Below are 25,871 nucleotides of genomic sequence, written 5' to 3'. Positions count from 1 at the left end.
GCTTGTGCGCTATCCAGCAAACTGATTCTTGCCTCTAAGAACAGGGCTTTCTCACTGAACGTGGAGGTTGCAACACAGCACAATGTAAAAGGATGATCTGGCTCAGGGGTCCAGAACGCACAGAGCAAAGTCCATCAAAGTAAGTCAGTTCAAAATCCCACAATATACATCCATCAAAGGTTTCTACATTTTCCTGAACTGAGTCCGTATCCCCATCCTCTGATGAGAGCTAACAGACCAGAAGATTTTCTAAAGGTTGAAAAAATAAGGCAACAGCTTTTGCAGAGAGAATATTTATAACAGCCTGGAAGTGTGAACTTTGGAGGACACTAGGAACAGTCCTCCAGAGTCCTTTCCTACCTATACTCTCAGTCTCTTGCAAAAGCTCCAAACCAGAAGGCCAGAGAGGTTGTGTGGGAAAAATGCCAGCGTCAGCAGGATCCTACACTATCAAATCTGTGTGTGACATATGGATTGCATGAGCCAGTGTATATCTATCTCCTGGCTAATCCTTTTCTATATCTCTTTTGTTTTCTGTCCTGCAGGGAGCCTCTTCAAGCCTGGTGGTGAAGTTTGCAGATACAGACAAGGAGCGTACAATGAGGCGCATGCAGCAAATGGCGGGACAAATGGGCATGTTCAACCCCATGGCCATCCAGTTTGGAGCATATGGCGCCTATGCACAGGCAGTAAGTATAGACATTGGCTCCATGCACTTTTACATGAAGAGGAAGAGCACCTAGACTGCACAATAACACAAGTGAGCAGAGAGATAACTGATGAGCAGAAGAGGAACCAGCAACCAGGCCCATGCAAGACACTTCTTGTGGGATCTAAGCCATTGCTGTCAAATGCAAACACAACTAGCCTTTGAATATTTGTATAAAATAGGCCCTGAATTTAGCTCATGTGAGTTCTCTGATCCATGTCAGTACCATCCAGCCCCAGAGAACGTTTTAAAGGGCATAAATAGCTCTCCCCTGATACCAGCCACACAGATTGATTTGAACTCAAAGTTACTTGAGGGTAACTTTGGCGTGATCATGGGATAACATGGCAGCTCTCGATAGAAGTTCTTTTAGGTTCAAGGAAGCAAGCTATACAATATGGAAATGGATAAGCAGATAAAAGCACGCATACAGCGCTGATTCCTCATAACAATATGATTTAAGCACACTGGGAAAACACTTCAGCTATTCAGTATGTATTGTTATATCAGGCATCCATTCCTAAGCTGTCCCCTGGACCTCTGGGACAACCCATGACTGAACAAGGAGCTGGATTCCTGGCATAACCACGGATTTTGATGCCTTTGGCATGAATGGCTTTACTTAGGCTACAATTAAAAAGGATCCACAAGACAAGCAACTTGGTAACTTGGTCCCTTTGTCACATACTTTAGAAGAAAGTAGAGTGATCCCTACAGCAGGCAGATATAATACTATCAGGTGACTTTGGATATCTTTTCTGGCACAGATTATACATTTGCAGGCAGCAAAAAGTATACCTAGACGTTTCATCCATCTGGTGATAAAATATGACCCTCTTGTGCTCCATACTGGATATGTGAGCAAGAAACCTATTTTGTAAAATAATATCTTCCTTAATCAGTGAGACTTGCCTTAGGTAACACAGGTCTAACTCCAGAATCTCCCCAACGTACCAGTAGTTCCTCTACCACATTGATCACAATGCCGTGCTGTGTTGTCTGTATATTTAATTGTCATATACTGGCATCACGGACTTCCCATCCCATCCACAGGTTCTTTTTATAAAAAATAGCCTACAAATATCCACTATTTCCTGTGTGCCATGTGCTTTGCTGAGCACTTGGTACAACCCAGCTCTTCCCTCATGCACAGTCGTGAGGACATACTGTAGGAGCTTCACAGATGCTCCCACTCTCCTGGTACTATTCTGGGCTTTTTTTATTCTCTCATTAAGCAATTTCATTTTTTCCTTCTATTTTTCCCTGTTCTTTTTGTTATTCTCAAAGACAATGGAGGCCTCAGCTGCCTCTTCCCTGGTCTCCTGCTCTCCTCTTCACAGACTGAAGAGCTGCCCCCTCCCTAGCCCAGCTGTGTTTATCTGTCCTCCTATCTAGACAAAGCTGCAGGATGGGAAAAAGACAGTAAATCCCACATGAGCCCTGGCCAGTGGCCAGCAGCCTGCCAGGTGGGTGCAGCATTTGTTCCCCCATGTATTAAGGGAATAAACAGGAAGGGAGCCCTCGGGCAGCTGAGGACGCACATCTGCAGAGGCTGTCAGGCAGAAGATGTGACTGCAGAATTACACTACAGGCATTGATCAGGCAGCTGGAAAGGTAATAAGGACACTGCTGTCCTCATACTTTGGACATCTCTTCTTAACTGCGCTCTTCTTAGCTACATTCATTTTTAATCTAGAGTAATTCTTATAATTGCTATTATAAAAGAGTCAGCCCAGAGTTATAGAGATACAAAAGAGGATGAGGTCTGCACCTTTATACCACAAAAGTTCTTCCATCTATTTCTCACTAGACAATACCATTTTGAGGATAGGTACTTGAGTGAGGTTTTATCTCTGAAGAAAAACTGAGAACAATTCCTGGGTCGGCTCCTGCTTCCCTTGAAACCAATGAATATTTTTCCTATTGAGTTCTGTGAAAACAGTATTGAACCCATATTCTTTTTCTTTTTCTTTCTTTTTTTTTTTTTTTCTTCCTGCTGGTAAGTATGCAAATAAGGGGGAAAGAATAAATTTTAGATCTTGGACCATAGGATATGACAAGCTGGTGATACCAATTACCCTGGAGACTTCAGAGCTTTCTAAATGATGGGATCACATTTCTTTGTGGTGCCTGTACACCCAGAGCGTGCTCAGATGCTGTCTCTCAATCAGCATCCCTATCTATGTCTCTTCCTATCTGCTTCATCTCAGAGTCTCACACAAAAGGAAAGGAAAGAGAGCTGAAGCTGTGTGACGTTCCCTTGGTCCTGATTAATCCACCTTGGACTGCTGGCTCTTAGATATCAGGGTGATTGGCACCTCGTAAATGCCAGCAGGAGATGGAAAGATCGATAGTGAGAGAGTGACTGGGAGAGGGGGAGAGGACGAGGGCAGTTTTATTCAGCCCAAACTGAAGTTTAAGAGCAAAGGCAAGTCAAGAAAAGGAAAAATGAAAACACAAGTGCAGGACAGTGGTGACAGCTGATGCCATTGCCACCAGCAACTTGTGTGACCTTGGGTGAGTCATTTGATTTCCTAGACTTATGTCCCCATCTACAAGTGAAGATGATGACCGGATTTGTTTATTTTCCAGTCTCCCTCAGGGACATGGCTCTCTCTCATGCCATTCCTCCATGGGTTTTTACACACAGACCTGATGATAGTGCAAGTTTAAGAACTGCCTCAATGCTTCGCATTGCAGCCAGGACTACCATTAAACATAGGCTTTCTGAACTGTACTCTTGCTATGTCCTCCCAGATATCCCACTGCAATCCAGCAGTGACTGACATCACCATAAAAGAGCTCCCAAGCAGTCCTACTGCTGGTTAACAAGCTGTTTCTAATGGCCATTGCCATGGAGGAGGTTGCATTGTCCCAGGGCAGTGGGCTTCTCCCCAGAAAGGCATCCTCTGCCCACCCATATCACTGGGGCTGAATTAGCTCATACAAAAAGGTTTCTACGTGTCAGTGTGACCAGTGCAGCAGAAACCCTCATGGTGCAGTTGTCTGAGATATTACCAGGCAGCGCTGGATTTACAAATTAAGCAGCATCTCTGGGGAGAAGTGGCAGGGGTCTCAGTCCATTAGTATTTGACTGACAGTTGTTAGTGTGCTACCAAGACTGCTCTGAGCCCAAGCTCCTCTTTAAGTTCCTTCTTTTGCAGCTCAGCAAATGGCTTTGTCATGGTTCACTCCCCACTGCTGCTCTTTGCCAAGCCTCAGCTTAAGCAACCTTAACCTTGATAGCAGCGATAGTCTTGTGTAGGCCACGCCACTAGTCCTCACATTCAGTAGCCATATGGCCTCAGCTTCAGAGGCAACAAAACCAGGAAGCAAAGGGGATTCTCCTCTTCTCCTCTATGTGTGTGTTTTGTCTCCCCATCATGTGCTCCCTGCAAAAAAAAAAAAAAAAAAAACCAACCAACAGGACAAAGCTTGGCACAAACTCCGTGAGCTGTTTCAGTAATGCAAAGAGCCACATCAGACCCACCTCACCTCTTCTGTATGCAGCTCAGAGCAAGTCAGCTTTCATGGCTATCCAAAGCTCCCAGAGCCCCTTTACTAATTTGTTTCAGTTTGTTTGGGTTGTTTTTTATCCCCCAGCAATATCTTCCCATATTCATCTAGCTTCTCTTTTTTTTATGAGGCAATTAATTATTTCAGCTCACTCTTGTTTAGAGCACCAGCCCTTTTTATGTCGTGTTACTGTGGATCCACATCAGCTGGATGTAGGTAACTTTCTGTAGTCTCCCTGAAGACAGCTTGAGGTACAGGTCTGAACTCAGCCTGGGGATGGGGATGAGGCTGATGCTGAATAGCACCAGCTTTGCTCTGCTGCCAGATGAGGCACATATTCCATCCGGTACAAAGCATCTTCTTAGACCCCATAGGGTGGCCAAGCCTGAAATCACGAGCAGTTAAAGTAAAAGCAGACTGTGAACTATAGTAGTACAGTCCAAGCCCAAATATGCACCACTGGCAAAAGTTCCTCCAACTCTTCTCTCTGTGAAGGAAGTAGCAAGTACTTAGCAGCTGTCTGTTGACCCACCGCAAACAAAAGGAAACATGCAGAGGCCAAAAAGGGTCAGGGAGATGGGAAAAAGCAGAAGAGAACACTAAGAACAAAGGAAGGAGCCTTGGAAAGTGACAGATAATGTATGAATTATTTAATTTTTAAATTATTTAAAGTAAGATCAAAGTCATAAATCAAGTTTACGTAAAAAATAGGGTGGGAGTGTTAGCCACAGTCTCCTGGCCAAATTCCAGCTGTGGGACTGATTGCTTCCTGCAGCAGGGGACAGGCAGAGATTTAGTGAGAGGAAATGGACAGACTGGGGACAGGGGCAGCACAGACAATAGTAACATTTGCTCTTTGGCTTGGAACAAATCCTTTCCCTTCAGTAAATCCCAGCTCCCCTCATTCTGAAAAAGTGCAAATGGCTGCAGCTCCTGAACTGCAGACAGTAACTGCAAGGAAACTGTGAACATCCAGCATTGCATAGATCACAGTCATCATCAGAAGTGCTTACCTCAGTTATCCTGTGATGCTGTCCATTAAAGCCCACCAGCCCACTTTTGCCTCCCTGCCCAGCTCCCACAGAAATGAAAGGACATTCTCATGAATGACCTGAAGAGGTGCTGCAGGGAAGAATCATTTTTTGAACATTTTTTCAATGCATACTGTAAAATTAATTTGTAAAGATATTTAAAAGAAATCATCTAGCCCTTAAAAAACACGGAAAAATTACTTTACATAGATAGACAATCTTGTATATATAATTGTTATTACATTTCAGTGACCAACATAGTGTCATATATTTGTTAAATACTGCTAGTTATGCAAACTTGTTATTCTGATCCATTCCAGAAGAGGAAGCTATTTTGAACCCATGGTACTTTGCACAGGATGAATACTTCGTATCTGATTGTCATTTTCCTGGTAATTCTGAAAAATTGAGCAGCAGGGAATGAACCATGACATGGCCATTTGTAGATCTGGGCTGCAAGTACATTTATATTTTTTTTCAGATTCTTTTTTTTCACAGTTATCTGAAGTTAGAAATCCAGACTATCATGTATCATTATGAAAAACACCAGGACATATGAATCCAGATACTGCACTTCTTTTTTTTTTTCTTTTTTTTTTTTTTTTAAATCTTAATAAAATTTAAATAATATTTTCAGAGCAGGTTTTTTTTCTGGGAATAAATTTTTAAAAGGAAGGACCTTCTGAATTTTCTCAGAATAACTGAAGGCTTCAAGATATTGTTTCAATAATCAGATAGATAAAGAAGTCATGGATTTATCAGTTCTATGATTTTACCAAATATGAGTCTTCTTACTGCTTGATTGATCGCTTTATTTACCTCTTTCTATCACAAGGATATCATAAGGATTAATTAGCTAAGTGTTTTGTGTAGATCGTTAGAAGTGAGAAGCGTAGGATGCTTTATTACTTTTATTATTATTACAGAATGAAGAATATGAAAAGTCAAACAAAACGTCAGGTGATTCAGAGACAGGAATAGAAAAAAAAAGAGAAGGTCATCAGATCATTCAGAGAAAGCCTTCACCAAGGGCAGTGATCATGCTATTTCAACAACAGTGTTTCACAAATAATCTTTCTTCTGTCTTCATCTTCACACATGTTTCTGTTGGGGTCTGGGGAAGTTTGAGTTGAGCATCCTTGTCCTGTCAGTGGAAGGAGCTTTTGGCCTTGAGGAAATAATCTCAGCTCTCCATGCATATGTTGGTCCTGTAGAGAAAGGATGATTTTTCCTTAAGTGCAGCTGCACAACCCTGCTGATTAAAAGCCACTCAAGCCCTAGGTGGCATTCTTATTCCCACCACCACCTCTGGGCCACATCTCCGTACATTCCTCCAGACTGATAGTGACCATGAAGGGATGTACTTGTGGAAAGAAACTGGCAGAACGCACTTTGTTTCTGTGTTATGTGTTTAATGCTCTGCTCGTGTCCCTGAGCATTATGCTCAACAGTGTCAGACATGCATCTGTCCTGGGGCATGGATTGCAGCAAGAGACTGGGAGACTGTTGCACTTGTTAGCACTGGTAACCTCTTGTTTTGGTGCAGTTGTGCTGCAAAGCTGCATCCTTCTCTATTTTTTGTCTTAATCTCTTAGTGTAGGATAGAATGGAAAACACTGTGGAGGTATCTACTCATCCATTGATTATAAAGCTGACTGCAGTTCAGCCACCTCTGTTTGAGGTAGCAAAAAACATATGGCATGAACTTTCCCACCATTTCCTAGAGACCCACCATCATGTGTTACTCCTCTTCATGCCTCTGTGACCTTACCAGTGCCTCTCCAGCTGCCTCATTGATTCTCAGGCCCTGGGACAGGCAGTGCAGGCTGCTGTTTCTATACATCAACCAGTTTGGTACTGTCCTGCTCTCCTCAGAAGATAAATATTTGAGCAATAAATAACAGACAGGTTGGAGGAATTTTGTGGAATGAATCCATAAAATCAGATGGGAAAAAGCTCTAAATGCTGAGGCAAAGATCATGCCAAGGAAGTAAGAGAAGAAAAGGAAATACATCCTTTCAGCTGAGGAAAGAAATAGCTCCCTTCCATCCCCTTGGAACAGCCTAAGATAATAAGACTGCTGCCTTTCTGATTAGTGCTCTGTGGCCCCAGCTCAGGCAGGGAAAATCTGCATTTCAAATGGCATATTTTAAAGTACACAATACCCAGGGGCCCTGCTGCTATTGATTTGCCTCTGGTGGGGTCACTGCCTCACTTTCTATAGCTTTATTAACTGGGATCATACACTGGGCCTCTTTCAAAGTGAAAAGAGAGTGGATGGGACATTTGTCTTTGGGGGGAGCCGGGGATGGAGAGGGGTGACTTTTGTTTGAGCTCACTTGGGATTGCCTTGGTGGTTTTATGAGAAAGACCAATGACCCTCACAGGACTTGAGGTCTTTCTCATCAGCTTCTTTCAAGGTGAGAGAGTTTCCATCCTCCAGCCTCCACAGTACTGCTGCACTTGGCACTATAACCACCAGAAGATGATCTGGAAAGGTCCCGTTGTCCTTCCCCTTTGGTGCTTTTATCTATGAGTACCTTAATCTAATAGGGAAGGAACACTTCTTCAATGCACAAATGGGAAACATGAAAGCAGAAAGGTGGCAGGAGTGTCACAAACGGCTGTGATGTCTGTAAATACAGTTAATATTGGTGTCCTCTCTCAAGCCACTTAGCCAGGGTTAGTGCCTGTGTTCAGAGTTGGGATGCTATACTCCTTCCAGCCTTGGAGGATATCCAGATGTACCCCATGAGGTGGCTATGAAAGCTGTCGTGATGTGTGTGTCCTCTGGGTCATGAGCAGCTCAATTGCTCACTATGCTAAGGGGTTTTCCAGGTCTCCAGGACAGCTCAGGTATCCCCAGAGCACTGAGCATTGAAGAAATGGGTGGCTTCTCCCTGCAAGATACCTGCTATCCCAGAAGCAACTGAACCTAGTTTCCCAAAACACAGTTAAGAGCCTTAATTACTACCTTATTTTTTTCTGCATTAGCTTTTTGACTCTAAACTAAAATTAACCTATTTGCTCCTCCAACTCCTGAGTTTCTATGGGATTATGACCAGTTTTATCTGAATGCTTTTCTGAAGCACACCAGGCTTTAAGCTATAGTCCTTGCACAGTAGTAAGAAGCAGTAATAAGAACGTTAGGAATATCCCACACAAAGAGAGAAAATACTTTTCTGAAGATCTATAACAGAATGCCATGCATGGCATTATACTGCACTAAATAGCGTGCATGTATCATGTCTCCCAAAATGCATCTTCCTGTGCAAACTTTAAGCCCTCTGAATAGACTAGAAGTCAAACACCATTGGCAAACCAGGAGGAGCACCTGCCATTGTAGAGTTAATGATGAACATCTTATTGACATCCATAAGCAGGAATAGAAGTTGCACAAGCCATAAATAATGTCACAAGTGATTGTTTAGCTCTGCTGACTGCAAAATGGAGATTGTCTTTGAAGCAGCACAATCGTTTGTACTACGATTGGTAACAAAATGTCACATAGGTACAACCTTGGGTCTCTTGCAGCATAGGTGAAACACAAACAAAAAGGGATTAAAACTTTTATTTTAAATGGCTGGAAAGTGCCATCCAAAAATATTTGCTGAGGGTCAAGCAAAGGGTAGGAGTGATTTCACCTGGCTGTGTCACTATGTGCAGCAGAACAGATCACCTAAGGCTCTGCATGCAGTTAGTGGGGAGAAACAAAGCTGAAATTCATCTGCCCAGAGGCAGCTGGGTACAGAAGGGAGAGACAAATCTTGGCCTAAACTCTTTGTCTGTTATTACATCAACAGCAATAGGTGACCAGTTCAGAGGAAATGCCATCTGTATTTAGGTTACTGAATCTGACAGAGAGAAATGCCAAAATTATAGTCTCCTTGTCTGCCTAGAAGCCCTAAGGAAAGTCTCTGCTTCAAATACCAGGCTGTTATCTGTCAGCCAGACTGACTATGGCACACACATGTAGGTAACTCCATGTTTTTTGTGTGCAGATTTGGAGGAACGCAGAAAAAAGTTAGCAAAGGCCAGACTGCCGCTGAATCAAGCACTTGCAACTGCATCCATCTCAGAGAGATGCTGCTTTGGTCAGCAGTGCTAAATAGATGCTACAGGCACAGATCTTGGCCATCATTTCTGCAACCAGATAGTGGCATCCTCAGCTGTCCCCAGGTAAAATACCAGCACAGAAAATGAAATATGGGTCAGTACACCCAGTGCTGGAGTCAGTCCAATGTTAAAGATGGATGGATTTCCCTTTCCTCATTCACTTTATTGGCATACTTAATAAAATCACCTGCTTGGTACCCCATCTGGAGAATAAACTCCAGTGATGCCTAGAAACAAATGTACTCCTTAAAGAGGAATCAGCTTTGTGCTATAATAGAAAAGATTGTCTAATCACTCCATCAGTAATTACAAAGAACAGGATATCACTAATTAAAATGTGAAAGTGTCTTATGCAGTGTACAATAAAAAAGGGTAATTAACAATCAAAGGGGAAGCCACCACCTTGGCACCAATCTGCATGAGGCTATGAAAAATAATAGTACTCAGCTCTAGTACAGCAATTTTCATCTGTAGATCTGAAGGCACCCCTACGTGAGGAGATAGATATCCTGTGCACCAGTATATAATAGCTGGAGAAATCAAGGCAAGTATACACAATTTGTCCACAGTTATACAGCAGGTCAGTAGCAGAGCATCCTTTAATTTTGACTCTTCGCAGGCGGTGACAAGGAATTTTTCAGCAGTTGAATGACAGCGATGATTTAAGGGATTTCTTCCAGTGTGTATATGTATGAGCAGCTAATTCAGCTAATATTTCAATGTTAAACAGTAAGGAACAGATTTTGTTGTGACTTTGTCGGAGCTTTATCAGACTTCATGACTTTAAGATCTATTTAATGCTGAACAGTGTATCCCGTGTGCTTAAACAACAACATCAGAGAGTGATTTCTTGATAGAGAGTGAAATCACAGAGAGAGTAAAACTCATTCTGTAGACAGCAAAGACATGAGTCACTTCTATAATCATTTTGGAAAAAAAATAGTTTCCTTCTCCATTATTATCATCAAATCACGTGTTAACAGTGGCTGGGGAATGAACAAAATGAGGTTTCAGACTCATCCTCTTTCCTCACACTTTCTCTAAGCCTCCACCATCAGTCTTTACTGGGGAGTGGATGCTGTCTCACAGAACCTCAGATGTGCCTTGCCTGGCCCGTTCTGCAGCTCCAGGGAAGGAGACAAGAGGAAGATTCATCTAATTTTCTTCTCTTCATCTCATGAGCTAACCCACTGCAGTCATACTGTATGCATGAACTGCACCATCTAAAAGCTAGGCTCCGATTGTAAAATAATGATGGAAAAGTCTGGTTTTAATGCAGGAAGCATTTCTAGCATACTTAGCCATTCACCACCTTTCTGCTCCAAAACTCTTACTGCAAAATGCCTGAAAATACAACTTGTATTTCTCATTTCTGCCTTTCTTAAGAGCCTTAGAAGAGGCAATATTTTAATTACTTTCTGGGAATTAAAAAAAAAAAGGAACTTAAAACTAAGGAAATCATCCCAGATCAAAACTACCATGCAGGGATTTTCCCACTGCACTTTATTAATCTTGCTAAAGCAGGGGAACTCCCTTCTCTTGCATAGCTCTTCAGGGAGTATCTCTGCTTGGTTGTGTTGGAAATAGGTGCTGTAATTGGGTTAACATGGACTCTGGTTTTTGGTCATGGTTTAGTTTAGTGCCCACTGGAGACCTCACAGCAGCATGAAAAAAAAAAAAAAAAAAAGCAATTTTTCTCACCAACAGATAAAAATAGATCAATTTATCCCCAGAGAACTAGTTAAGTTTGCTGCTCTGGAGATACTGGGGATCCTCATTTCTAACTGCTCTACATACAGTGGTCTCCCATCAGCAGCCATCAGTGCCTTCCCAGAGCTTTGATACAAGCAACATAGGCCATGAAATCTCTCTGCTTGGGAACACTTAAAGTATTCTCTCTGCTGTTCCCAGCAAGGAAAAGAACTCAGACGTTGAGTACAGTTCACAGGAGACCTCCACACTGGGGAACAGTGCTAGAAATGTGGGAACCATAAAGACACATCAATGTTCTGAGACACATTTGACGCAATTTGCTTCTCGCTCTTGTAGTGGGAAAGAAGTGCCAAGGGTGGGGGCTACCACAGATGCACCAAACTAGCATCTCCAAGTGGAGAGATGCCTCACACTCTTGCACATGGTTTCCTTCCTGGTGCTGGTGACCCAGGCTGCTCTGCTGGTGACTGCGTGATATTTTTTCCCTGCTCTCTTTGTTCCAGCTGATGCAGCAGCAAGCCGCGATCATGGCTTCGGTGGCACAGGGCGGCTACCTGAACCCCATGGCAGCCTTTGCTGCAGCTCAGATGCAGCAGATGGCGGCTCTGAACATGAATGGCCTGGCAGCTGCCCCCATGACTCCAACCTCAGGTAAGGGGCCTGGATGGATGGAAGGGGTGGCAGAAGGGGCAGGAGACCTCGAAGGACATGTTAACTGTCAGCTTGTTCCTCTGTAAGTGTTTTCTGAAATGCTGGTCTTGCTGGTAGAGGCTACCACAGGGAAGGAGGAGAGGTCAGACCAGATCATTTTGAGGGGCCGGAACAGGAGTCCTCTGCTAGGGGCAGGAGCAGCTGGGAGTCAGTATCTGGGTCACAAAAAAGGTGCAGAAGCAGAGCCAAACAGGTCACCAACAGTGAGCTGTTGGGCTACTAGTGCTCCATGCTGAGCAACAGCTGAATGCTGCGAATGAGACACACCAGAGAGAGGATATGATGGATTTTGCTGGAAGGAGGGAATTGTAAGGTACTGGAAGAAGCTCTCAACCATGACCTTCAGCATCATCCTCTACACAGCTTTTCCTTAGCACAGTGGAATAATGACGCAAAAGCACTGGAATAGGCTCCCCAGAGAGGTGGTTGAGTCACCATCCCTGGATGTCTTTAAAAACCATTGTGATGTGGTGCTCAGCGACATGATTTAGTGGAGGGTTGTTAGAGTTAGGGTTAGGTTGTGGTTGGTCTCAGTGATCTTTAAGGTCTTTTCCAACCTGATAAACTCTATGAAAATATCCCACAGTGACCAGTAGTTGCTTACTGGTAGTATGTGTATAAGGGATAAGTGCTCATGCTGTCATAGCCAGGCTGGTCCAGACACAAACAGAACAATACTTGTAGGGAGATGCAATGCAATTAATAAGATGAGCTGTATTTTGGGGATGCATAAGCCTTTTCCTACTGTGAAATAGGGCTGCTGGTACTCAGGGAAATCTGATGCTACCTGGAATGCAAGTATTTGATGAGAAGATTTTTTTGTAGCTTGAGTAGAGTAGACAGGTAGTTGGTGAAGGACCCAGGCCCACAGCTGGCTGGGCTGTAGCAGGACATGAGAAGACAGTGCTGGGGGCCAGAGAATTAAGCTGAGGTGTAAACAGAACTGGCTTTCCTGAAGAACAAGGAAATCATTTGGACAGATGCAGGTCAAGGAAGTGGCAGGACAGGTAAATTATTTAGTGATTGCTGGCCTAACTGAAGGACAGCAGGGTAGCTGGGAAAAATGGGGCCAAACTTTAAAAGAAGTGAGAATGTGGAGGGGTTTGCAATATACTGCTGACTCTGTTAGGGGAGCAGAAGATACAGGGGTCTAACAGTGAAGAAGAATAATTTCTAGGGAACAGTTTAGGATAGAAGTGTTTCAGAGACAATGCCAGTTGTTCCTATGAGAGGTGCTGGAGATGGGACTGAGTTCAGTGAAGAGGCATTGCAATGCCAACACATGAACCTGAAGCACTGAGCTAACCTAAAGAGGACCAGCTTGACAACAGTTTTGAGTGATTGAGATATGGCAGGGGTGAGCACGAGCCAGCCACGGTGCAACTGGTGCTGGGAAAGAAGGATCTGGTTCCCCCTGCAGAGCAGATTGGTAAGAGAGCAGCCTCACTGCTAAGCACAGAGAAATCCACACCGTTAGCAAAAGACCAACTGACACTGCAGCCAGGAAGGACACTGGATGGCAAGGAGACAAGGTGCCACAGTAGTGCAGGCTTAAGGGCTGTTCCTAATGAATCTGGTTCTGCTAACCTCTGTCTGCCAAAAAAAACTCCACTTCTCCATTAACATACAGTTTATCATCTCTTTACAATCTCTAGCTGGATCAATGTCAGCAGCTACAGGGTCAGATATATATTTTCTCCTTTGCTGCTATTGGAATATAAGGTGCAGGGGGAGAAAGGGCAGGAAGAGAGATCTATTTCCACAGCAGTTTATGGAGAGCCAAGGAAAAGTGCTTGACTCAAAAATCTTACACCATACATTTTGAAATATATGTTTACATAGCGATAAACGTATAAACAGTGAGTCGATGAAGCTACTGCAAATCCAAATAGAAAAGTGGCTTAATTATATGTGCACCCTTTAAACCCGCTGCTGGAAAGATTATCATATTTGCATTAGCTAGATTTGTTTTGTGTTGGTGGGAGCATAGAGAACGTCAAACAAGGAATGCTTGGAATTCAAATGCTCTCAGGGCTTGGAAAGCCGAATCCAGGCAGTGGTTTGTGATGTCTCCACCACAAACAAGCACAGTCACTTTCGCATATAAATGTCTTGAAAATAAGCCATTCTGTGACATAGGTGTGTGAATACTATCATGATGGCCAAATTCTGTGCCTGCCACAACATCCAGCAAATGAAAAATATCCCAGCTCTTCTTTCGTGTAAGCTCTTTTCTGATGTGCCCACTACCTTTTGGGAACTATTGTCAGAATACAGAAGAAGAAAGAGAGCTCATGTTTTTTACATGCTTTTCAGAGAACCTATGACTAGTCATTATTGAAAATAAGGCTCCAGTTTAGATGATCCCTTGATCTCTTTCATGGTGGCAGATTTTGCACTCTTCTCATGACATATTTTCAATCCTGGAGCCTATGCACTCTGGCATTATTGCAGATTTACCTTGAATGTGTAGCTTCCTTCACGAAAAACCTCTGTAATGGGTTGTGGAAATGTCCATTGACAATTATTCCTTGGGTGAAATGTTTAGACTTTGAAATGACTCCTTGTATTACCACAACACTTACAAAGCTTGTGATAAGATGCATAGAAAATGTTTCACATATGTCTGAGCAAGCAAGTCTACAACACTCGCAGCAATTTCTGAGTAGCCAGGAGATATCTGAAGCCTAAAGTGAATTCTCCTGCTGGCTTTTGTTAGCATTCAGAAAGCCAAATGGAAAATGATCATTCTGCTTCATAGCAGGATTTCCAGTCATTGAAGTATATCTTTGTTCTGACTTGGAATGAAAATGAAACATTTCAAAGTTCTCTGAAAAACAGGCATTAGAAAAAGTGTTTGGAATGTTGTGAAAAAAAAAAAAAAAAAAAAAAGAGAGAGAGAGAGAGAAAAAAAAGAAGTGTTTTGATCTTTCCTAAGCAAAAGAAAAATTGTGCTAGAAAAAAGACATTGCTAACACAGAAGTCCTAAAGGCATCGGAGGTGCTGGCTGAGCACAGCGCCTCTGAGTTTCTATCTTCAGGCCCCTCATGTTCTGAGACCATAACCTGTTTCTGATGCATTCCTAATCCAGCCTCCAGGACAGTGGGTTCCTCAGAACATGGTCATGAGTTCATTCATGTTCACGAGTTCCCATGGGACCCAGGAACTTAATGAGCCTTGGATCCAGGCAGATCAAACAGGCAAGAGACAGGATGCAACTCACCAGACTTTAACTGTACAAAAGTTATGCATCTAGTGTAGTCATCTTATTTGCCTGCAGTCAATGCTGAGCAGTAGGCAGTCACAGTGGGCAATTCAGCATGGTAACTTCATGCTGTCTCCCTGTATTTTGATGGTTCCCTATTATCTTCATCTCACAAAACACTCTGCAACTGCAAGGATATTAATTTCATGTCTCTGGAAGTTTGGTGTATATTTGTAGTTTATGTGATGGAACAGCTTGTGCTGGATGCCATCTCCAGACAACTGGAAGAGAAGGAGGTTATCAGGAGCAGTCAGAATAGGTTCACCAGGGGGAGGTCATGCTTGACCAACCTGGTGGCCTTCTACAATGTTGTCACTGGCTCGGTAGATGGGGGGAGAGCAGTGGATGTAGTCTACCTTGATTTCAGCAAGGCATTTAGTACTGTCTCCCATGACATCCTTATAACAAAGCTGAGGAAGTGTGGGATAGATGAGTGGATGGTGAGGTGGGTTGAGAACTGGCTGACTGGCAGAGCGCAGAGGGTCGCTGTTGGCGGTGCAGAGTCCGGTTGGAGGCCTGTAAGCAGCGGTGTTCCTCAGGGGTCTGTGCTGGGTCCGGTCTTGTTCAACATCTTCATCAGTGACCTTGATGAGGGGAGAGTGGCCACCCTCAGCAAGTTTGCTGATGATACCAAGTTGGGAGGATTGGCTGAAACACGCCTGAAGGCTGTGCTGCCATTCAGCAAGACCTGGACAGGCTGGAGAGCTGAGCAGAAAAAATCCAGATGAGGTTTAACAAAAGCAAGCGTAGAGTCTTGCATCTGGGGAGAAATAATTGCATGCACAGGTACAGGTTGGGGGATGATGTGCTGGAGAGGAGCTCTGCAGAGAGGGACCTGGATGTCCTGGTGGATGACAGGTTGGCCATGAGCCAGCAGTGTGCCCTTGTGACCAGAAAGGCCAATGGCATTCTGGAGTGTATTGAAAAAAGCGTGGCCAGCAGGTCAAGGGAGGTGATCCTTCCCCTCTACTCTGCCCTGGTAAGGCCTCATCTGGAGTACTGTGTCCAGTTCTGGGCTCCCCAGTACAAAAAAGACAGGGATCTCTTGGAAAGAGTCCAGCGGAGGGCCACAAAGATGGTGAAGGGCCTGGAGCATCTCTGCTATGAGGAAAGGCTGAGTGAACTGGGTCTGTTCAGCCTTGAGAAAAGAAGACTGAGAGGGGACCTGATCCAGGTCTGTAAGTATCTAAGGTGTGGGGGGCAGAATGGTGAGGTCAGACTCTTTTCAGTGGTGAATGGTGACAGGACAAGGGGAAACGGCCAGAAATGCAGCACAGGAAGTTCTGCACAAATGTGCGCAAGAACTTCTTTACAGTGAGGTGACGGAGCACTGGAACAGGCTGCCCAGGGAGGTGGTGGAGTCTCCTTCTCTGGAGATGTTCAAGACCTGCCTGGACACCTACCTGTGTGACCTGGTGTAGGGAACCTGCTTTGGCAGGGAGTTGGACTCGATGATCTCTGGAGGTCTCTTCCAAACCCTACGATTCTGTGATTCTGTGATTCTGTGATTCCTTTTCTCCTGTCTTTGATATAATATGAGGAAAAGTTGGGTCTTCTGAGATGTTTCTGATGCTCTGCTTACTGCAAAGAGAGGACTAGAAATGAAATTCCCTTTAGACTTTCTTTCTTCTTTTCTTCTTCCTCCTTCCATGCTGTAAATCTGCACCTGGTGTAGCTTCAGCAAGATATCTCAAACTGAGGATGAAATCCAAAACTGGCATGCACCACTGACATTTGTTTTCTGTAGTGGCATTATGCCAGTCTTACTGCAGCTACAGATCTGACCTCTCCAGGGGGCTCTTTATAGGAAGAAAATTAAAGAATTGCAATGAATATTCCTAAACTTCCTTACGCTTGCACAAAATAGCAAGCTCAAATCCCCTGCTGCAGTTTTAGAAAACATTACTTACATTGCCTATGCAAATAAAAGAGAGATCCAGAAAAGCAACTGAAATTTTAACTAGCCTTTGTGATTTGCAAGCTGATGGCATATGCTGAGAGCATTGCCTTTGGACTCAGGTTGCCACCACTGGCTCCCAGCACCACCACTGAGGCCAACACCATTTAAATAAGGAAAGAGGAAGGAGCAGCTTGTCTGCTCAGAGTGTAAGAAAAGAGACAAAGTATTGCATGCTTCTTGGGCTGCTGAAATCAGAACATACAGAAGCAGCTCATTAATCTGTATGAGTTCTCTTAAAGTACCAGCACAGATTTAAGCAGTCATTAAAGTGTGTTATTGGACTAACCCATCATGGAGTGCTGTGATTGTGAGGAAAATTTCTGCAATTGGTTTAAAAAAGGGATTCCTGCAATCAGTAGTACATCCTGACACAGGAAGATATTACTGAAGATAAGAGAGTTTAACTTCGCACCCCAGACAGCAAGAGAAAAATACAATTTCATACGCATTGAAAACTCATTTTTATTCTCTGGAAACATCCTGAATACATTTCAAGTAGCACAGATTGTCCAGTCCTTTCAAATACACATAGGAGAAAACAGTAAGGTAGCAGAGGGATTTAATTCCCCCCACAAAATTTTAAGATTTCTTCATCAGTGGGTGACAGGATCCCACCCAAAACATAATGATTAAATTGTTCCTCTGCAATAGCATTATAGCCCCCACAGGATGAGTCTGGAAAGAAATGGAGGAACACAGTTCCATGGAGGAAAACTGTAGCTTAATTTTTGCCCCTTTTCTGTCAGAGATCTCTGCTGACACTACAAATTCAGGCGGGGCCAAAACAGCAACACTAAAAATGTATTGCTATCTGTATGTAGGCCACAAATGAACTTGCCAAATATTTTAAGTATCCCTGATGCTGGAGTTCAAAATTAGTTTGCACACTACGTGTGTATTCATGAGAGAGTGCAGAAAGAGTGGCCCTGAAAATCACTACGCCCACAAAGCTGACATCTCCAAAGAGAAACTGTAGAAAAGTGGGACTGTTAATTTGCTTTTGGTGCTAAATGATATCTAGGAAAGAAATGTCTGCTTATTAAGTCATCAAACATGTAGTACTCTAGGGAGAGAGCTCAGGAGGAATGGCAGTATTTCTGCTGTCTTGTACTGCATGATGTTAGCTGTGGATCTAGTCTTAGAGATGAGGATCACCAAACAAATTTTGTCTGTTGAAAAAAGCTTTCCAAACCTTTCTTATGTTAAATGCTTTCCAAACAAAAAAGCAATGGTAAGTTTAGCCTGCAATCATGTGAGTGGTTGCTTTCTTCATGAGAAAGCTTGGAAGATTTTTCTTTTCTTGAAATATCGTAAGGTTTCTGAGTGGTGATCATAGTTGTTGCATCAGGAGCTTTCTCTACATGGTTATTGCTTCCAGTACTCATCAGCTTTGATTTTGTGTTCTTCCCTCCTTGCAGGTGGAAGCACGCCTCCTGGCATAACTGCACCAGCTGTGCCTAGCATCCCATCTCCCATTGGGGTGAATGGTTTCACTGGCCTCCCGCCGCAGGCTAACGGGCAGCCCGCCGCAGAAGCAGTGTTTGCAAATGGCATACACCCTTACCCAGGTAAGCCAGACCATTGCCATGCCCACAGCCTGCTTCATCAGTGTTAGGGAAAGGTCTGTAGCATCAGCTACTTCAGAAGGATTATTCTCTGTATCAGGCAGCTTGCGCTAGTTTCCAAAACAATTGCTGCATTCAAACCCTCAAGCCTTACCAGGGCTGGTGACTGAAGCCAGTTCAGCTGACACATAACAGGCTCAGCTTCAACCTATCATGTCACGCCATTGGAGACAGCTGATAGGGTTCATGGACTGCGACCATCTCAAAAGATGCCAGTCCTGATGGGGTGATTTTGACGTCAGAAATGAATGGGGGAGGTTAAAGAATATGTATCTACCTCTGTGCCTGTACTTAACAGATATATGGACAATGTGAGGCTGTAATCACCAAGAACTTAGGGGTTTACAAGTTCTTAATGTGGACTTATATTTTTCTAGCTCTCTCGGGATTTGATAAAGACTTCTGCTAGAAGCTGGAGCTGGAAAGACATTTCTTACCATTGACTGTATACACACTAATAATACCAATCACAACAATATAATTTAAATAAATTTTAATAATTGATCCTAGCTACCATCTGGCAAAGGCATATTTTACCTCAGATTAATCCAATCTGTCAAGAAATCAGACAGTTACTCCAACCAAAAAGCCCACAAACACCCTAACAAAAAAATTCTTTCCACCTCAACCAGTCCTGAAAACTTGTAAGAGTCGACATCACTGGGGACTTTATGAACTGCAAGGAAAAAAATCTCATAACAAAGAAGTACAAAAGTCTTGCTTTGAGTTGCTACTCAAAGTCACTGAAAGAAAACCTGTGGATACATCAAAGAAATACCCAGAAATATCAACAATATTGAAAAAATAGCTATAATTTCCCCATACACACAGATCTGATAAACATTTAGCCCATGAGTTGAACTTTAAGCAGAATTGAAATCAAGGAACTTACTGTGTTAAAATTTAGGCATGTATATATGTTTGTGGCAGTGTAGAGGAATAAGCAGTCTTGGCAGCTAAAGGAGGCATCAGAAGATTGGATGAAGCTTTAGTGTGCTCAGTGAGCTCAGCCATAACAGCAGGAAAGTTGGTTCCTCTACCCATTTAAGTATTTACCTATTTGCCAGCCTATCATTGCTCTTTTTATTCATTTATTTCTATGTTATTTTTTTCACTGGTTTGTCTGACTCCTGTTGGCTAATTGTCCACAATCTATTACTGCAAATATCAGAGAAAATATGATATTTTTAGATGAATTGTAATGACTTTAGCTTTTATTACTATCTCTAAATACCCCCGTAATTAAAGAAAACTTTAAGTTAGGCATTTCATGCAATATTATATAAAAGTCAATGGCCTTAATCCAATTCTCTCTGATTCTGGAGAGGCTTTCTCAGCCAGCAGTTCATAGTAAGTCCATGCACAAACATCAGAAGCATAACAGACTGAAAGGTGAAAGTCATCTTTGCTTCTCTTCTCTTCAGATAGAGGGTCTCCCCTCTGCCAAAAGATCTGACATGCAAATATTTTATTTTGTACAACATTTGGATTTATCTCAGCATGTCTTCCGCAATATATTGGTCTTTCCTGGTGCTCAACTTTCCCTCAACTCAATGACATCCTAAGTGATAGCAGAGGTATAAAGTGGTCAGCCAAGCCTTCACCTCTCGTTTTACTTCTGCCTGTGCCCACTAGCAATAAATCTCTTACAGCAAGTTCCTTTGTAGCAGGTTGGGTGTAGGACAAGGCATGTGTTTGCTCCATCTTGTTCTCTTCTCCTCCTAATGAGCATTTATGCACTCACCAAAACTTTACTCCTTGCCACAGGCTTTATTGAGGCCTGGAGCTTAGCAACACTAAAAAAAAAAAAAAAAAAGGATTAGACATTTGTATGGATAATGAGAACATCCACGGTCACATTAGACTGGATAAAAATGTAGAAAGGACACAAACTTTCATGCTTTATTATAAAATCCAGCCACTAATTGCTTGGGGTTAGAAAGAAATTTTCATCACTGGGCAGCTTATCCCATCATTTTTCATTATAGGATTTTTTGTACATTACTCTGTAGTATCTATTATTGGCACTGCCCTGTGGTTCTGCATTTCTAAATGCAAGGATAGAAATAAAATAGTAAAGCTGAGCATTCAATTGCACTAACACTGTAGAGAAGAAAAGAACATGCCAGTGCCATTCAAAGTCAGCATCTTCCAAACAATTTTCTTTTATGATATATCTCTCATTCTAAAAGTGGCCAAGAGTGCTGCAGTATTATGTATGTTACCGTAGTAAGCTATGGTTATGACTTGCCATATATTGTTTAATGCCTGAATTTTGCTCTTAGATACTTTTTCATACTCAACAAAAAAAACCTGAAATGTGGGTTCAGACCATTATATCCTGTAGCAGAATGTGCTTTGTTGCCTGAAAATAGCAAAGCAGGACAATCAAAATCTGTAGAGGGATGACATCCACATCATTCAGACCCAAATAAATCTCATTAATTGTGCAGTTTGTCTACACATTCACCTTTGTGTCTAGCTATAATATTTTTGATGTTACATCTAAGCAACTCAAGAACTCCACAATCTTTGCACTATAAAAGCAGGTGCAAATTATGTAATTGTATTTACCCTGTAGTTTCACTCTTTCTTTTTCTCTCTTACCCTATCCTCTTTTTTTAATATTGCCTTTGTCTGGAGCAGGGACACACACAAAATACCATTTGGGTCAGACTACTGAAACCCCTATGGCTTTGGGGCAAAGGCAAGAGTAAGTCAAACAACCCTACTCACTAGGCCCCTAATCACAGCCCCATATCCGGTAGGAATTCTCTTTTTCTGTGACTTCCACTTGAGTTACAGATCCACGTAGTAACCCCAGAAAATAATTCCTTGCAGACAGCTCTTTGCAAGCCATGCTCTCGCCCTCTCCAAGTACAACCAGTACATAATGCCTCTCACTGCACTTCTGTGCATGGATAGAATCAACAGGGAGAAAATATTTCTTCTCCTAGTACTATGAGTCCCTCTGGATATTTGGCTCTGTTGTGCTAATGCCTGCCCCTTAGTCTTCAGCTTGCAAAGCTACTGAATGTAGCAGTGTGTCACAACACACTGGGGACAATGAGCATAATCTGTTGTGCCATGATATGGTGAGTCACTTTGTAGTAGTGCAAGGGCATTTGCCACTTCACCATTGGTCATAGTAATAGGGATTGCTCTCTTCTGCCTACACTCTTTGGTTATCAAGAGCCCAGTGCCTCTCTTGTAACAGTGGAGATCATCTGCACTTGTTTCTGGATTGCATTATGAGGGTCTAGACAAAATTCTCCCTGCAAAAATAAGACCTCCTTGGGAAGAGGAAGGGAGAAAAGTGAGAGATCAAAGGGCAGTGAATGGAAAAGACAGAAGCAGCTGTCACAGGATCAGTAACACAAAAGGACAGAACTAGAAGAGGGCACTGAGCAGAGCACTTAGAAAAGAGCAAGAGATGCCCAGAAAGGAAGCACAAAGATATCCCATAGTACCCAGTGGGATGTCCAGTTTGACTAGAGCCAGGGGCAAACCCAGGGGTAGGGCAGCACTGGGGTTCCTCAGATGGAGAATGTTTTCCAGGACACTGATTTCTTCAGTGCATTTAGTCTGAGCTATAGTTATTGAGAACTACAAAAGATTTCCCTTAGTTCTTCATAATTCTCTAATAAACGTGTTGCCTTGTTCACTGTTCTCAGGCTCACAGTGCTACTGTTCCTGACTGCCTGCTGCTGCCAGGAACAGCTTTATATATCCTCACTGCAGACACTGCAGAAGTCCCTCTATTCACCTTTGCATACTCAGTGTGCATATGTCTGGTTTAGTGAGACAGCAAGCTCCACCTGATACCCTGCATAGGGTCCAGTCCCCTCTGGTCTCAATAGACCCCTCCCAGTGATATTGGCCAGGATCAGGGACTGTTTGTGCAGACAGAAAAAGGAACCAGCTTCCACCACCCCACTGCTTGCATTTCAAAGTTATCAGAGGATGTGCCCCACGAGAATAAGAAAAGAGCAAGAAAAGAATAACAAAATCACCTGTAGGAAGGTTCAATCCCCATAACATTCAGTCCACTCATACACCATGTCCTAGAATATACTTGCCTCAGCAGCCCCTAGGCTTAGTTACTTGCTGTGGGAAATGTTTGGCTGTGTTGTATTTGTCCACCATAAATCCCGAGATGAGCTTTCACTTTCATATTTCGTATCAGCAGTTTCAAAAGTGCAATAGTGAGCTCCTGAAACATCATTATGACTGGAAAGCATTTATTTGACCCATTTGTAACAATCTGCCACGTGCCATAAACCACGCTTTACTGGTAAAATAAATAAGTGAAGGAATGCACTCATTAAAAATATAATAACAAGTTGCCATCCTCAATTGTAGTCTGAGCTACTTTAATGATGCTGTGTACTTCGAACAATCACACTGCAGACATAATGAATGAGGTTGTTTAAGGCAGTTGTGGGAGCCTTTTCAAAGCCAAAGTTTTTTCTCCTCTGATCTAGAAGGTGTAAATACAAAGCTGGAACTTTGCTAGTTTTCAGAGGAGAAGCACCTAAGTAAGTTAACATCTTGAGGGTGTTTTTTTTCGGAGGTCACTTAAAGTGAGCTCCCAAAAACATGAAGTTAAGTGCTCTGTTATGTTTAAAACCTGACCCCAATTTATATGTTTATGAGCACAGACAATGGTAGAGAAGTCTGGTCCTGGCTTTGTTGCTGAATTAGTAAATCACCTTGGCCAGCCACCTCTACCTGGTGACATTTCCAATTCTTCGGAATTTTTTTTACTTTGTATCAAGCTCTTCATGGCCAGACATGACTCTTACTGTCCTGTCTCAGCAGAAGACCAATTTCAGATGGGATTGGAGGCAGGCCTACAAGGAAAATTCTGAAGATAATTCTGATTTCCAGTGATAAGCTGCATGACTTTCATAGTAAGCTCATTTGTTGTCCCAAACAAGCATCAACTATACCTGACACTGTTCCCAACTCACATGATACAACAGGGGAGCTCCCCTGTTGTGAACAGAAACAGGCAGTGGGGCAACATATCTTTGACTGAATGGTGTCCAGTCCCTAAATGGCAAAATGAGACTATAAAACACAGAATCAGTCTCTGTTTTCTGCTGGATCAGCACATTCTTTCTATTATTGCAGTTATTGTTGTGTCTGAATACCTAATTAATTACAACAGTAAACGCTGGCTTCTTTAATCACAGCATCAGCTGTCCTAATCAATCTTAATAATATGGGATCTGTACTATGGCACCCATGAATTTTAATCTACATAAATTTCTTAAGACCTCTCACAAGCTTGTTGTACGAAATGATGTAATTATGGCTATAGATTAGGCCTGTAGAGAGTGATTTAAATTGGATTTAAGAAGGTGAATAGAGCCCTCCCACTCATTTATTTATTTATTTTAATCCTACCCTTTGCATGGATTTTTTTTCTATCATTTTCTTCCCCTCCCCAACAGCCCTGCCACCCTCTGATCACCCTCCATCCCCATCTATCTCCCAGCAGCTGCAGTGGCAGAGCTGTATTCCTGGCGGAGATGTAAGACACCTCTGGGACTATGAGAAGAATTAATGGAAGGTGCAGAATAAAAAGTTGTGGATTCAAGTGATAAAATGTTTTGGTAGAGCTTTGCAGGGAGTAGTGATGAAAAACAGGGTGAAATGGATGAAATAAAGCGTGGCTGCCAGGAAATGCAGTTATTGAAATGAAATAAAAAGTGTTGAGGGGAATATCATGTAGGTTTAAGGTTTGCTTACTCCTTCCAACAAAGTGAAATCTTACGGTGTTTAAGGGGCCTCAAATGTGCCAGACCCTGCTTTTATTTTTTAGGGGACCTCAGCACTTTGTTTCCAGGCAGTAACCATCATCTTATTTCTTTACCACTTCCTCTGGCTTCAGTGCAATTCTTCCTGATCTACACCACTGAGCAATCACAGCAGAGTTCTGCCCTTTCTCCTACAACCATTTCCACCTGCTGTACCCACATAATAGCTCCGTTGCCGATTCCACATGAGGTTACAGGCATCTCAGGAGGCACTCTTTATAGAGCATCACTTAAACTGATTTTATTTATTTTTAACAGCATGCTTCTTACTGCCACCTCCATTCTTTCATTGTCTGACTAAAACTAAATGCCAGGTCTAACACTAGCTGAACATCCCCTTAAAAAGTTGGACTTAAATCTAGAGTTATATGAGTAGTAAGAAAACTTCCTGGTTTTAATTTTAAAGCAGTGGTATTTCATGCTGACTTGGGAAATCATCCTTAGTTTTTGGCATCAGGCAGAGGATTCCGAAAGTGACATTAACGGATCTACTTTCTTTGAAGGACTTGGGAGTCATTTCTTGACTTCTGCCTAATGAATAAGTGCTGCCTTCGTTAAATTTATATTTATGGCCATATAGTAGGTCATTGGCTTGTTTTATGTCTCCAGGTTTATGGAAGGTTATCTGCTGTGGTCACCTTGTGGCATCTTGGCCAGGATTGTCTTGCAAAGCGACAATCATATCTGAGCAGAATTTTTCCCATGGAGATATGGAAATTATCAAATTAATATAGAAGCTATGTCCAGGGATAAGGCTCTTGCCCTGAGCTGCCAAATGAAGTTACTATTAGTATCTGTTTTCACAGTATACCTATAGCTTGCCCTGGCAAGGCCAGATCTTCAGTTTCTGGAAAGCATGTCTACGCTAACTTCAGTGGGGCTGACATGATTGATATTTGTTCCCTGGCCTCTCAGGAGCCTCTTTGCTTTTTTCACTTTATTTCACCAGCTGATCCTCAGCATGTACATTACATCATGTAATAAAGAGCTGAGAGAAAGGCTCAGGATGCAAAAAGTTTACCCTGTCTTGAATTTGGTCTATCATTTTCAAGGGATATCGTAATTATTACTTGTTGCCACACAACTAATATTTACAGTAATAGAGAAACTGAACAGGGAGAAAGGGTTGCTGAGATAAGGTAACTCTCCTTCCTCAGTGGAGCATGATTATATTGTCTGCATCTTATGAAGGAATAAAGTAACTTTCTCTGCTGATCTCCTCGTGTTGAGCGCAGAAGTGATTCATATCTCCCCATCACTTTGAATTTTAGTATGTGATATGTTCCAGCCTACAGTAACAAGCAGCCCCTGGGCTAGCTCTGAATCATAGTTCCCTTGTACATCTGAGCCCCTTCTGAACTTCACACAGGTCACTAATACATAGGAGGGCTGTCACTTTA

The 25,871-nt window shown here is 42.7% G+C and overlaps 1 protein-coding gene across 10 annotated transcripts in view; it reads left to right on the top strand.

Moving 5' to 3' along the window:
* Positions 1-25,871, top strand: part of CELF4 (CUGBP Elav-like family member 4) — a 715,804-nt gene that overhangs the window by 630,197 nt on the left and 59,736 nt on the right. For all 10 annotated transcript variants that reach the window (XR_008203252.1, XM_052670670.1, XM_052670666.1 and 7 more), the window contains exons 6-8: positions 546-689; positions 11,589-11,736; positions 18,440-18,589. Coding sequence is in view for 9 of the 10 variants with exons in the window: in XM_052670670.1 (XP_052526630.1) it covers positions 546-689; positions 11,589-11,736; positions 18,440-18,589 (442 nt within the window). In the remaining variant the exon portion in view is untranslated. The remainder of the gene's footprint in view (positions 1-545; positions 690-11,588; positions 11,737-18,439; positions 18,590-25,871) is intronic.

Source organism: Tympanuchus pallidicinctus, unplaced genomic scaffold (genome assembly GCF_026119805.1).
Source record: "Tympanuchus pallidicinctus isolate F22 unplaced genomic scaffold, pur_lepc_1.0 scaffold9, whole genome shotgun sequence".
Classification (NCBI taxonomy): Eukaryota; Metazoa; Chordata; class Aves; order Galliformes; family Phasianidae; genus Tympanuchus; species Tympanuchus pallidicinctus.
Note: the sequence above shows the minus strand (reverse complement) of the source record. Positions and strands in the feature narration are given on the sequence as shown.